This window comes from Letharia columbiana (genome assembly GCF_014066305.1).
Source record: "Letharia columbiana isolate WasteWater2 chromosome Unknown Sc0000087_s0, whole genome shotgun sequence".
NCBI lineage: Eukaryota > Fungi > Ascomycota > Lecanoromycetes > Lecanorales > Parmeliaceae > Letharia > Letharia columbiana.
Window position 1 is genome coordinate 58,457 of NW_023501132.1, and position 13,259 is coordinate 71,715.

At 47.0% G+C, this 13,259-nt stretch overlaps 5 protein-coding genes across 5 annotated transcripts; all 5 read left to right on the plus strand.

Annotated features, from left to right (window-relative positions):
- Positions 1-2,517: 2,517 nt before the first annotated feature.
- HO173_012632 (uncharacterized protein) lies at positions 2,518-3,218 on the plus strand (the record flags this gene model as incomplete). Its single annotated transcript, XM_037314467.1, has 3 exons — positions 2,518-2,925; positions 2,974-3,162; positions 3,216-3,218. 3 exons carry the CDS (start codon positions 2,518-2,520, stop codon positions 3,216-3,218), a joined length of 600 nt encoding a protein of 199 aa, XP_037158632.1.
- A 2,363-nt stretch (positions 3,219-5,581) lies between these two features.
- On the plus strand, positions 5,582-6,637 carry HO173_012633 (uncharacterized protein; the record flags this gene model as incomplete). The annotated part of the gene is made up of 2 exons (XM_037314468.1): positions 5,582-5,742; positions 5,803-6,637. 2 exons carry the CDS (start codon positions 5,582-5,584, stop codon positions 6,635-6,637), a joined length of 996 nt encoding a protein of 331 aa, XP_037158633.1.
- Positions 6,638-7,441: 804 nt separating this feature from the next.
- Positions 7,442-8,484, plus strand: HO173_012634 (uncharacterized protein; the record flags this gene model as incomplete). Its single annotated transcript, XM_037314469.1, has 3 exons — positions 7,442-7,817; positions 7,883-8,217; positions 8,275-8,484. The coding sequence occupies 3 exons, from the start codon at positions 7,442-7,444 to the stop codon at positions 8,482-8,484; spliced, it is 921 nt and encodes a 306-aa protein (XP_037158634.1).
- A 561-nt stretch (positions 8,485-9,045) lies between these two features.
- HO173_012635 (uncharacterized protein) lies at positions 9,046-9,751 on the plus strand (the record flags this gene model as incomplete). Its single annotated transcript, XM_037314470.1, has 2 exons — positions 9,046-9,064; positions 9,126-9,751. The coding sequence occupies 2 exons, from the start codon at positions 9,046-9,048 to the stop codon at positions 9,749-9,751; spliced, it is 645 nt and encodes a 214-aa protein (XP_037158635.1).
- Positions 9,752-11,358: 1,607 nt separating this feature from the next.
- On the plus strand, positions 11,359-12,980 carry HO173_012636 (uncharacterized protein; the record flags this gene model as incomplete). Its single annotated transcript, XM_037314471.1, has 8 exons — positions 11,359-11,517; positions 11,589-11,618; positions 11,685-11,721; positions 11,774-11,900; positions 11,972-12,227; positions 12,280-12,359; positions 12,418-12,482; positions 12,553-12,980. 8 exons carry the CDS (start codon positions 11,359-11,361, stop codon positions 12,978-12,980), a joined length of 1,182 nt encoding a protein of 393 aa, XP_037158636.1.
- Positions 12,981-13,259: the final 279 nt, after the last annotated feature.

Consider the following 13,259-nt stretch of genomic DNA (forward strand, 5'->3'; position numbering starts at 1 on the left):
GAGTCTTCTAAAATAATAATTTATAAGATTAAAAAAGCCGCTAAAGAACTGGCTAAAAGATCGATTAATAAGAGTTATATAATAATATATATAGATAATAGCGAGATTAATAAAAAGATAAGAGCTTTAGCTATATTATTAGATATTAATTCTACTTTTAATATCTATTTAGACTTAAGCGACTAATATATAATATACTTAACGAAGTTATATAATATTCTTTAAGCTTTAACTATAATAGTTATATATTAAATAAGATTATAACTTAATAGAGTTATAGTAAATATAGATAATTAAATATCGATTTAGACTATCGAAGACTTAAATAAGTATTTAGAGTAGATTTATATAATATAGATAATATAGATTATTAATTCGCTAAGGTATCTTAGAGTAGTAATAGAATTATACTAGATTTTAATATATATTAATATTAATAGTAATAAATAAGTAAATAGAAAGATGAAGAAGGTTATTAATTAGCGAGAGTAAGTAATTTATAATAAAAGAGTAGAGGTAAATACTAATAAAATAGTTTAATTATTAATTATATAGATAAGAATAATATCGATAATTAAGATAGCTATTAGAGATTACGCGATAAAATAATAAACTATTAAATAGACTAATAAAAAGTAAAGTAATATTCTTAGAAGAATTTAATTAACACCGTTAAAATAAATATAACTTCTATATTCGAGAGTTAAGCGCGCTAAGACGTCGCTAATAATATAAATAAAAATTAAGAAAATAGGTCTTAAGGTCTTTCTTTATAATCGATAAATATCGAATATAGAGGATAAAGAATACGAGTGTAAAGCGAAGTAGATAACTCGATATATCTTTTATAAATATAGATTATTTAGTAAGAAGCGAGGAATATAGTAGATCGAAGAGAGAAGAAAGATAAAAGAGGAGATTATTACTTATAAGAATATATTAATAAAATTACGTTACGCCTCTATAGCGGCGAACTTTATAAGAAATATAAGATTTATTAAATAATATTAAGCTTTTAATAAAGATTAATAATAAGAATTTACTAGAGTAAACGATTAAAAAGAAGAATACGGTTAAAACGGAAGGGCCTTAGCGATATAGAGTATATTCCTTTCTAAGAATTAAGTATAATAAAACGTAGAACTATAACGATAACTTATATAGTCTCATTTATTTGAGATTATATAATTAATCGAAAGGATTAGATAGATTACGTAACTCGTATAGTCGGCTACTAGGGTAAGACTTTAGGGTAGTATAATGTAATCAATTAATCAAATTAATAACTACTCACACACAAACAAGACGGAGCCCCCGCGACCTGAAGCAATGTACTAAGGCTTTCTGTAAGCACTAGTAGGACTGCTTTCGTAGCATAGCAAGCTAATCAACCCCCATGATAGGCCACTATAACTTCCTCAGCTCGGTTACCAGATTTGAAGAAGAGGAGTTCTGGTGGGTAGGAGGTGTTGATTATTCTATGAAGCAGGAAGGCTGCTGCAGACATATGCTCCCACTAGGCCAAGCCGCTATGCTACATGTGGACTAGCTGTAAAAGCCTGCAAGGAAGCCACGCCCTATAACTGTTGGTGTGATGAGCTGAGGTGATTTTGGTAATTCTTGGCTGCAGGAAAATGATTATAAATGAGACATGGATACCTACAGGTGGCGCAGACTACGCTAGACCCGGCGCTCTTCCCCTTCACTAGCAGTAGGAGTGATTCTATGCAGACGGAGAGAAATCAGCGAATAGCAAAAACCTCAGAAGATTAGGGGCCCCGACGTTTTCCTGTTTCCCCGCTACTTCTAGTAGTTGGGGAAGCAGTCACGGTTGGGAGCCAATGCTGTGGGGTTATCTGCTGCGGGAAAGTTGTTAGCGCCAGCAAGAGACTTAAAGTTCAACATATCTCAGTATGGGAGTGTTATCTTTTTCGATTTCCTGTTGAGTGGCGTAGTGAAGGATTAGGTGCATTGCTGCGGTCTGGGTCATCAAACGCCAACGACTAGCTCGCCAATTGATGGCGGGCTCACCTCAAATGAAGTTATCCTTGCCGCTCTTCAGAGCGACACTAAAATGCTGGGAACGGGTCTGCCAAGAGGGATGGAGTAAACTGCCGCTTCCTAGTCGCCTCGTATTCATGGCCGTCAAGTGTCTCATAAGCGACTTCTAGGCAATGTAAGTTTGGGAAAGTTCCTGCCGTGGATACTAGGACACCTACGCTGTTGGTTGAGAAACCTGCTTCTGAGCAATGAGCTCCACAATAGTATCTTGGACAGGTTACCGAGTCTAACACCGAGGTCCTTAATCATCTGCAAGAGATCAGCCATCGCTTCATGTGGCCCTAACATGCGTGCACATAAATAGTCTGTAAACTCCCTTTCCTATGAGCATCTTCCCTCCTCAAAATTCCCAAACTTCTTGATTATCCCTTACACACATCAGCATCTATCCTTTTCCCCATCATCTTTCTCCCTTTATCTTGAGCTTCGACACCTAAACACGAGTCACTAGTGGAAATGCTCTCGTCCAACTTCATCTCCCCTTCCGTCTACGGCGCCCTGCCTGACATCGATGACACTTCCGCCCTCCCTGATGCCACCCTTCAAGCTCTCGGCCATTTGATCGTGGCATTCAATGTTGAGCAACTTGTTGGCGTAGGTCTCCTTCACAAGCATTTTGAGCTGGCCCAAGATACCATCATGGTACACAATGGACATGTCTGCAAGCCTGAACCCATCCAAAGTTCCCTCTCCACAACCGGCACTTCGTTCTTTTGGGACGGCAATAACTTTCAAGCCTTTGAATACGGACAAGAAGAGCCCTTGGCTCTCCCCAACGACTTCCTTAACGCCTTTGCCAATCATCTTGAATGCTATCAACTTTCGAGCAAGGTCGCACTCTCTAAGCTTGACGCCAAACAGGCTGTACGTCATCCCATGTCCTCTGATGAGGCAGAACTAATTGCGCACAAGTCTGGACCAGGTAAAAGGCTATTGATGGAACACCTAGATTTTGCAACCAAGTCGCATATCGTCGAGGTAGCCCCTAGCATCCAACCAAGAGAGGCTACCCAGTGGATCTTCGAGGGAGGGTTTCCTGTGGTTACACATGGATGTGCTCGAACGAGCTGTGGTCAGGGTGATTATATCCACAAGAAAAAGGTAAATGAGTGTGTCTATAATTATCAACATACGAATGCTGACACTTAATTTAGTAGACCACTGGGTTCTCCGACGTCGACACTGGGAAACCTTGGCTGGTTGCTTTCATAGGTGTGCTGGGTCGGAATCTGAGGGTTAGCCAATTAGTAAGGGCTGGGAGGTCACACTTGAGATAATGACGAGCTATGCTTGCGATGGAAATTTTGTAGCGGATTGCGTACTAGTTTGCCACAAGAGATACAGAGGTCTGCACCGAAAGTCCTGCACCCGCCAAGACTCTTGCGCTCAGACTTCGGATAATGCCCCACCTAAAGGGTTACCTGGATAATACGTCTAAAGTTCTTCGGAATCGCATCTAGCCCTAGCCAGGTTTCGGGGCTTACTGCCTCTATTAAGGCTAAAAGAAGTATCTTAAGTCCTATTATACGCTGTGAGAAGATATTTTTAGGCTTCCCCTCTACAGGGCCGCTTTCCGAAAGTAGGGTTAGGGCTGCACTAGTGCGGGTGCAGGACTTTCGGTGCAGACCTCTGTACTTGTTATTAGAAAAACGTGCAGTGCGATCACAAAACAACCAGAAAGGTGTCCAAATAAGATTCTCAGCCCCTTCCCAGCCACCTTATTGGTGGGGGTATTTAATTCGTTTTAGTTTCGATTCCTAATGTCGCGGTGCTGCTTATTTTCTCACCTGTTGGAACAACCACCTAATTTATAAGAGGTACAAACACTCGCCCGGGTAAGTCCTGAGAAAGCATAGCTGATGCAACCTATACACCACTTTTTTTAACATCCCTGAATTCTGACAAAAGGTATTTGCGAAGACCGTAAAGACACAGTACCCAGTGAGAAGCTGAACAATGCACTGGTGGATGTATCTGCGATTTTTGTAGCAAGACAACGTGAGTTTGAAACCAGACAGAGTCAAAGTGATCTGCAGAAAAGAACAGGAGGGAGGGCCGAGAAACAAGGTATGTCGAGAGGTTCGATAGTGGGGTCGGAAAAGGCAGATTTGTAGGACTCACAGATAGAGAAACGAGGAGAGACAGCACAGTGTGGTTTGATGGGCGAGTTCACATCTAACTGGCCTAGGTAATTTGCGAGCCTCAGCGGATTCTTGATTCCTTAATCATTGCGATGCCTCAAGGTCGTTAGACATTACAGCTAAGTCTCCAATTGTAGAGTCTACGATGTTGGAACATCCCAAGACGTTCAAGAAAGATCCGTAAGCACATCTTTTGAAAAGGCACAATTGCCGATGATATGGAAAAGTGAAAGGGACAGTCATAAAATACTGACTGAGCTTAATGACTAATTTATCTCCAGCTTTCGCCGAGAACTGACTATCCAGATTCTAGAGATCAAAGCGGGACCAAATCTGGCAGCAAGGAACCTTTGCATACATCGTGTATCAATCAAGCCAGGAAAGACCCCAATACAACTCGTTTTGTTGGGGAGAAAGTTGAAGTTCCTGCAGCCTGCGCGGAGGTTGTTGCTTTCATCGAAGGCACCGCTTGCTGAGACATTCAACGAAGACATTTGAAGATGACTGGAGGTTCACCATTGAGTCAAAGACGGGAGGCTATAAATGCGCGGAATGGAACCATTCATTACAACTAGTAGTAAGTGAATTACTCTAGGTAGCAGAAGTTGCCCAAGGAACTATGGCAGGGCAACGCCTGTTTTTCGTGGCTTTTACTCCTCAGAAGCCGCGGATGAAAAGAATTGGTATGAGCATGAACGGAGATTCTGCTGTCATTATGAGGGTACCGAGATGTGGTGCGTCATTCATTGATTGACTGAGCAGCAATCGACGCGTCTTACGTGACTTTAGGCAGTCGAGCTTTCGAGCAGGGCTTGTAGTATATGACATGCTCACTCCACCATGGAGCTAGCTCGGACCGCGGCAGCGCCCTCACCATGGGTTGACTGATCAATGACGCGGGAATCAGAGTAGGACATGAAACCTCTTGAAGGTCGTTCGTAATTCGTCGCACAGCAGCAAAGGTGGCGAAGCGAGTCGAATTGTATCTGATATCACTCCAAAGAGTTGCATGAGGCAAGAACTGCCTGAGGCATGAAGACCAAAGGGGTCGGCGAAACGTCGCTGAATGCTTGAGGGGACTCTAGAACAGTGATTCCTCGCTGCTCCAGGGACCAGCCGCGGGATCTAGATTGTACGGACTACTTTCACTCTTCATTCGTGGCTTCTGAGCCTAGTATGTTGAAGACCCGACAAGCTACGTGCGCGGATCTCTGCAGAATTGATTATAGGATCGCATTACCGTTGCTTTTTGAAAGTCACGCCTTTTCGCATGTCGCCTAGGGCGAAAGTGGCGATATCCGCCTCAAAGTGAGCTGTTTCGTAGACCAGCGTCTTTCTTTTTACAATTGCGTTGAAGCTGGATTGGCTTTTGGCATGTCATGGGTGAGAGGTCTGTCTCCCAGTATTTGCGGCCAGCAGCGAAATTAAACACCTTCCTGATAGTTCAACTTTACTGTTCTTATTTGGTCTCTACCATTCTGAGTCCCTTACCGGCTAATGGCACAAGAAACACACTCCCGAGCCTCGTTCTTCCGGTGAAGTAAGCCAGCAGGAGTATCTATTCCACAAACAGCCTTATGCTGATTCTTGAACTTCTCAGCGCCTCGACGCTTGCTGCTCCAGCCCGTCCTCCTGGGTTCGAGGTAGAGATCCATTACGATACAAGCAAGCCTTTCGGCCCTCTGGGAGTGTATCTATGTGCCATTGACTGCATGTATCACTTCGCACAGATAGGATGGCATGAGGCGCTCGCTGGGGGCTTAACAGTCTGGGTGGATGGCTTCGACGTGGAGATTGACGTTGAATCCGAGCAAGGGCCAACTGGTCCACTTAAGCTGGAAACCAGTAACATCATCCAGGGGCTCTACGAGACAATGTTGGATGTCTCTGCTGGTTCCCATTTCTGTGAAGTGCTTACGACGCTCTCGCTGCACAGAAGGCAACTTGGTACTTTAGTCATAGAGAGGAGAGCACCAAGGACACTGGAGAAGGGTAGTGCCAATACTACGAATACAGGTCTCACGAAAGCATCCGCACAGGGCAACACTGTGACCTACCCTTCGGGCTATATCACTGATTCCGACGATCATAGTTCCTCAACGTCCTACACCTATTCCGGCACCCGTCTCAACAGTAAGGATGTGTTCCTAGCTGTCCTCGATGCTCTAGCAACCGCAGCGCAGTTCTCTCCAAGCACCCCCTTTAGATCTCTCACCGCATTCAGCGTGTCCGGCAACTGCGTTATCAACATAGTTGAAGTCGACAGCCAATTTCAGGTGAATTACAGCTTCGTCACAAAAGCGCTGAGAGTCATGGTACTGGACATCATGGTCACATTACGAACATTTGGAGAGGTGACGTTCCAGTTGAAATGGAAAGCCTTGAATATTGCAGAAGGGTCAATTCAGCTAGCGGGTCAAAATATAGCGCGATAGACACGTAAAATCTCGTTGCGTTAACACGTTGAGAAGCTTTATTGGTGCCACTGCTGCTGTCGCAGTATCTGGAATCAATATTAGGGATCAGCTGCAAGAAGTGACCATGACGCAGCTAGACTGAACATCATGTCCAGTCATGGCGAATTGAATCTCAATGCTCCCAATAGTCCGCCCCCAATTTCTGGACTACTAGTCGGACTGGTCCATGAACTAGTCCACAGTGGACTGGTTCAAATACTTAGAAATTATTCATTTTAAATATAATCAAAGAAATTCTCTTATTTCTATAGTCGAATAGACTAAATCGCGAATTATCTTCTTCGTAGTTTAAGGCTAGTTTAATAACTTATCGAAGTATACCTTAAGCAATAGTGAATTATCGAATTATATCCTATATTTGGATGGAAATTGGTGTAGAGATATGATTTTTTTTAACAATCAGGGGTATGATTCGGTAAGGATCCATACTTTCAGGGTATGAATTAGTAATTCGCCTTTCGGGGGTTGGGGGAAAGGCTTGTTGAGGCTGCCGGAACACTTTTCAATGAGTTCGAAGCCTGAACAGCATCGAATACAGTCAATTTCCCATGTTTTCTGGAAATGTGATACATAAGAGACTCGTCTTTGAGGAGTGCAACATGAGTTGACCTGTCAGTTCAAACACCAAACCGGATCTAGAAAACCCCGCAAGTCGCCATGTTCACCCCACTTTCTACAAGCGCTCGATCTACGTCGCTCGCATTTGGGCATCTTCCACTGCTATCCTTGGTGCTCTTTCAACTCCTTCTATAATTACCCATCATGGCTTCCCGTACACACCTTGATGCTTCATCCCGAAAGAGCCCCTACGAGATTCAACCGACAGAAATATACTACGGTACAACCAAAGACATCGAACCACCAGTCAAGTTCCGAATCGCCACAGGCGGAGCCGGTCAATCTGGCCTCCTCAAAGCCTTGGCGGAAGCCTTCATTCACCATCAAGTGAGCGAGACAAACTGCCCGCCCTTCGCCGTATCCTGGATCAAATCCGACACCACGGCATCTTTCAACCACCTCGCCGACGATACCGCCGATCTAAGCATCACATACAACGCGGCGGCGGAGCAAATCGCGATAGCGCAGGGCATCGCAGACAAGCACGTTTACGCGTGGCGAGACCACTTTCTGCTCGTCGGTATGCACATCTACCGTATAGCCATTATTGCCCAAAACGCTCGTATCTCACCAGGACAACGAAAGGACCGAAAACCAACCCTGCAAATCTCACCGTCTCCCCAACCGCCACCATCGAAGCGCTCTTCTCCCAGTTGTTCATCGCCGCCATCGCCTCCGACAACACCGTGCGCTTCCTCTCGCGGTACGACAAATCCGCCACCAACATCAAAGAATCCGCCATCTGGACCTCCATTGGCCAGACACCGTGGTCCTACCCCTTTTCCTTCTTCTACCACATCAACCCTGACTTTCCCTACCAAGCACTGGCGACGGCTGCGAAGCTGCAGGAGTACACGCTCATAGATCGCGGCACCTGGTACGGAGTTGAGCCGTGGATCAGAGAGCATATGAAGATATTCGTATGACAGCGAGCCGCCTAGTCTCTATGAAGGCGGATTGTACTGACCGAGGTCCAGATGGAGGGTAAAGACGACGACAAGACCGACATCCTACTGAACCCCGCCCGGGTACTCGTGGGTGCGTATGGTAAGAACAAGGCCATGGCGGACGCTTTTGCGGAGTGGGTCTCCAGACCTGAGGGCGGTCAGAAAGTTGTGGGTGATTTTGCGGTGGATGGTGTTGTGCTCTACACGCAAGCTCCTCTAGAGATCCCGAGCGGACTGTGAGCTTGGATACCTGCAATGGCACTTCTGCTGGTTGACGAGTCTGAGATTTCAACAAGCTCGGAGCATAATCGGCAGTGAAAGAAAGAAAGTCATATTCTCGATAGCATAACAAAGTGATGTTTCTCGCTATGAACACCGATCTAGTCAAAATGTTCCTGTCCTCGACCTCATACTGTGAACATTTACTAGTTCCTTGGAGGTCACTTCTGATGTGTGGTCATTAATTATAATCTCCATGTTTGGTCTCCAGCCACCAAACTCAAGCACCGTCTGAGGGACACACAAGACTTGATCGTCTGCCCTGGCGTCTACGATGGATTCTCTGCCCGCATTGCGCTGTCGGTGGGCTTCGACGCCAATGTATATGGTATGACTTCGCTCTCTTGAACGGTTGAAATGAAGGATGAGGGCTGACCGTCGTGTAGACAGGTGCCGGAACCACTGCCTCGCGGTCGGGCATGGCAGATCTAGGCGTAGCCAGCCGCACCGACATGAAGGAGCATGCGGACATGATAGCGAACTTGGATCCTAGCAAGATCCTCATAGCTGCTGGCTTGTGACATGGACACGGGTTACGGTGGTACAAATTTCCCGTCTTCCCCGTTCCGTGATTTCTTTCTTCTTCTGATCCGCGCATCCAGGCCCTATCACCATCACGACGACCGTCAACCAGTACATACGTGCCAACGTTGCAGGCTTTCATATCGAAGACCAGCTCCTTACGAAGCGCTGCGGCCATCTAGCCGGGAAGAAGGTTGTCTCTCAAGAAGTCTACCTCTCACGCATCAGAGCCGCCAAAGCAGCCAAAGACAAAGCACGCTCGGATATCGTCCTGATTGCAAGAACTGACGCGAACCAACAACACGGGTATGACGAATGCCTCACCCGATTGCGCGCTGCTCAAGATCTTGGCGCGGACGTCGGTCTGCTGGAAGGCTTCAAGAGCAAAGACGAAGCGCGCCGGGCAGTACAGGATCTCGCGCCATGGCCTCTGCTGCTGAACGTCGTTGAGAATGGTCACAGTCCTTTGATCACCGTAGATGAAGCGAGGGACATGGGTTTCCGGATCATCATCTTTTCCTTCGGAACCCTGGTCCCAGCCTATTTGGCGATCAAAAGCGCATTTGAGAGGTTGAAGGTCGAAGGGATTACAGGCGTCCATGAAACAGAGATTAGTCCAAGGAGTATTTTTGATGTCTGTGGCTTGGAGGAAGCGATGGAGGTTGACGAAAATGCTGGAGGAGAGGACTTTAAGGGCGGTGTTTGAGTTAAGTCTCCCTGCATCAGTTGGCGTTACGTGTAGCTCGCCAGGAGATGCTGTACTTAGGGTTCTAGGTATCTCATTTTTTTCAGCTGCTGTGGTCTAAACCTATTCCCGGTAACCAAGGCGTCCTCGTGGAATCCGGCTGCCATCAATCTCTGTTCAATGTCTCGCACCTGGTCCATTGACGTCTGCAGCAGTATCTCCACGTTTGGATCGCGACTTCTATTACTCGTATCTCGAACAGGTCATGAGCAAGTCCTCGCATTCAGAACTCAGGACGTATTATATTGTAAATATGACAGAAAACTTTTGCCAATCTGAGATCATCGGTGCGAAAGAATTCAAACTGGCTAATAATGCCCTAGTAAGTGTATCCAAATATACTGAACCTTAAGATTTGAACATATCACGCCCAACTCGGCGGTCGCAGCCTCATACTCAAGTTCCATCGTGTCCTCGTGGGAGGGTAACCGACTATCATTGCGGTATAGTCCCAGCACTGGCACCCCTGGCTTTCTCTCTTCGGTTAGCGGCAAGTTTGTTGCTAGTCCTTCTCTTCATTCAGAAATGGACTACATATCTACCGATAATTTCTGGGCGCATATTACCGTATAATGCTATCTATCACACCTCCCGAAGATCCAAACCACCAACTGTGACACTTTTGACCCCTGAGCTTCTGGGTACCTCCGCTGAAGGCAGAATTTGGTTGAGGATTTGGGTAGCGCAAGGAGTATTCCACGTACGGTCGAACCGCTTTCTGTAAAGAGACTCGTTGTTAGCTAGCGAGGCAAGACCGTGTTGCGAACGTGCAACCGAGACCTCTGGTCGGAGCGGAATCTAAGTCTCGTATCATGGGCTTTTGTCGGAAATTGGACAGCGGTAGTGTCACTATTGATGTTTAGTGCCCGCACAATGGACATTCTTCTTGATGACTTTGCAGTCTTGTGCTAGCATCATTCATCTTCGAAAAAGCGGTTACCAGGACAGCAGAACCAACATGCTGGGTACACCAAACTGTGAGATTGCAATCAGGCTGTGCCACGATGCGGGGTCGATGGTGATAAGGAGGATGCCGACCCCCTGCGCAAGTGCATGATAATGGTGTGTGCGGCCGTTCGCTAGGCTTCCCGCTGACAGCTCCAACTCCAAGTTCTGGAAATTGTTCGATAGGACAGGGAAGGGAGTGGCTCGAGCGCCTGATACAAGTAAGCGAGCCAGGTGGTAAGGCCAACCGAGCTCCCAGCCAATAATCCTTGGAGCGGGACGGTGGAACTGCCACGAGGCCCTGAGCCCCCCGTGCCCCCCAAATAAAGATGATAACGCTCGAGATGGAGATGATTGGAGTGCACACCTCGTGATGACCGTGCCACACACTTAGCTCCGGGACCCTGGGTGTCACAAAACTTGATTGACACGAAGATCGATTCCCCAATCCCCCTCTCATCTTTCGCCAGCCCATATTGACCCTCTTCCCATCTGCCTCCCGAGTCTGCTGTTTCCTATGCTCTTTCCATGAGGCTTTGACTTCGTGCGTCGTCTGGTGAACGCTGTCGTTGTGTCGATTTGTCGCTTTGCTTGCCGCTGAGATGGCTTTCTTGCCTCGAGCCATGTCTAGCCCCACAATTCCTACCGCGGCTGAGGATCCTTCGCTTTACGCCAACCGCGATGGCCAAGTCATCAGCGCCTCGGTGACCCTGCTTGTTCTCCCAACTGTCTTCGTCGCTTTACGCGTCATGTCACGATACATGTCTGGAGCTGGGTTTTGGGTATGCTTTATCCAGTCGCATTGTCCGTAACGTGATGCAATTAGCGAAGGAAAGGAATTGACATCTTCCAGTGGGATGACATGACTGTGGTACTTGGAATGGTAGGCTGGAATCTCAGAATGTTCGGAGCTTGTTGTCAGAATTGCTCAGAACTTACAATGCTGCAGATGCTCTCCTGGGGTCCGAATATAATCAACATTCTAGGCATGAAGCACCACGTAAGAATGATCAGTACCATTTCTGATAACGCCCGCAGCCTCTCATCATTCACTGGGACATCATACCGCCGTGCTATCCCAAGCAACCCTGATGTCTTTCTATCAACACCTCTATGCTTTTGAAATACTATACTCGCTCGGCATAGCTTGTGTGAAGTTCTCAGTGTAAGCATTGGTGCATCCGTATAGCTCGGATTCTACAAGCAGCTTGCCTGACAGCCCTCCGTCACAATAAGTATTCTATTCCAATACCGAATCTTCCCGATCGTTTCGTTCCGGCGCATCATCAGTGCTTGCGGTGCCTTCGTGCTGGCATTTGAGGTCGCATCCACCGTCGTTTTCATCCTCGAATGTACACCTGTTCACGACTTTTGGGTCGCTTTGGGCGGCTATCTCGCCCCAGAGCTCGGCGGTCGATGCATCAACCTTGTCAAATTCCTGCTGGTCAATGGCTCCATCAATACAGTTACGGATTTTGCTCTCTTACTCACGGTGGGTGATGGCTCTCCAGGGGATCGTGGCGTTGCACTAATGCGAGCGAAAGCCCTTACCAGTACTCTGGCGTCTGAGAGCAAGCACGCTGCAGAAATATATCCTGACCGGCATCTTCATCTCTGGTCTAGTGTAAGCAGAACCACCAATCTTTTCTTGTGAATATCTGGGACTGAAGGTGTACTTCTAGTGTCACTGCAGTGAGTATGGTACGGCTAGTCGTGATAGCTCGATACCATGGAGACGATGTTACTTGTGAGTAACTTCCACCTGAGGCCCGCCCCCTCACATTAAGGCCCCGTAATTCGCTAACACTACCCACCAGATGACTTCGTCCCAACCTGCATCTGGACAGCCGCCGAGCCCTCAATAGCCGTAGTATCCGCCTGTCTCCCCTCGCTGCGCCCGCTCTTCGTCCGCGTTGTCTGGGGCCGCGCTCAGAGGCCTATCGTCGAGCAAGACGACTACTTCGGCCCTTCCAACCATATAACCCCGACATGGCGCAGCGGCAGCAAAGCACACGACCGATGTTTCAACAGGCTGCCCGATAGCGGGAAGGTCACGCTTGGCTCGTGGACCAATAATGTCGCTGTATATGGAGGCAAGGGAGTGCAAGAGACTGAAGAGGAGATTTTGGAGCTGGGTAGTCCCCGGGAGGATGAGATGGAGACCCCGATGAATCGTATCAGGGCGAAGACAACGGTTGTGCTCACGATTAGTGAGAGGGTTGATTGGCAGGATGATTTGTTCTGAAAGAGAAAAGGGATACAGGCTTTGGGTGGATTTTTTTGGGGGGAGTTCCTACATGTTAGTCTCGGAATCTGATAAAAGGACGAAAATCGCCTGGTTTCAAGAAGAAGTCTTCAGTAACGAACCAATCAGATCCTTAGATGCCGCATCAACTGCACAGTGATCACGTTCGCAAGATTCGACGCTGCAGTCACATCAGTTTCAGGATCACAATGGTACTGAGCCGAGGGTCGCATCACACGAAGCACTGTAGATCCTCATGTGAAGGGCGATGCAAGACGC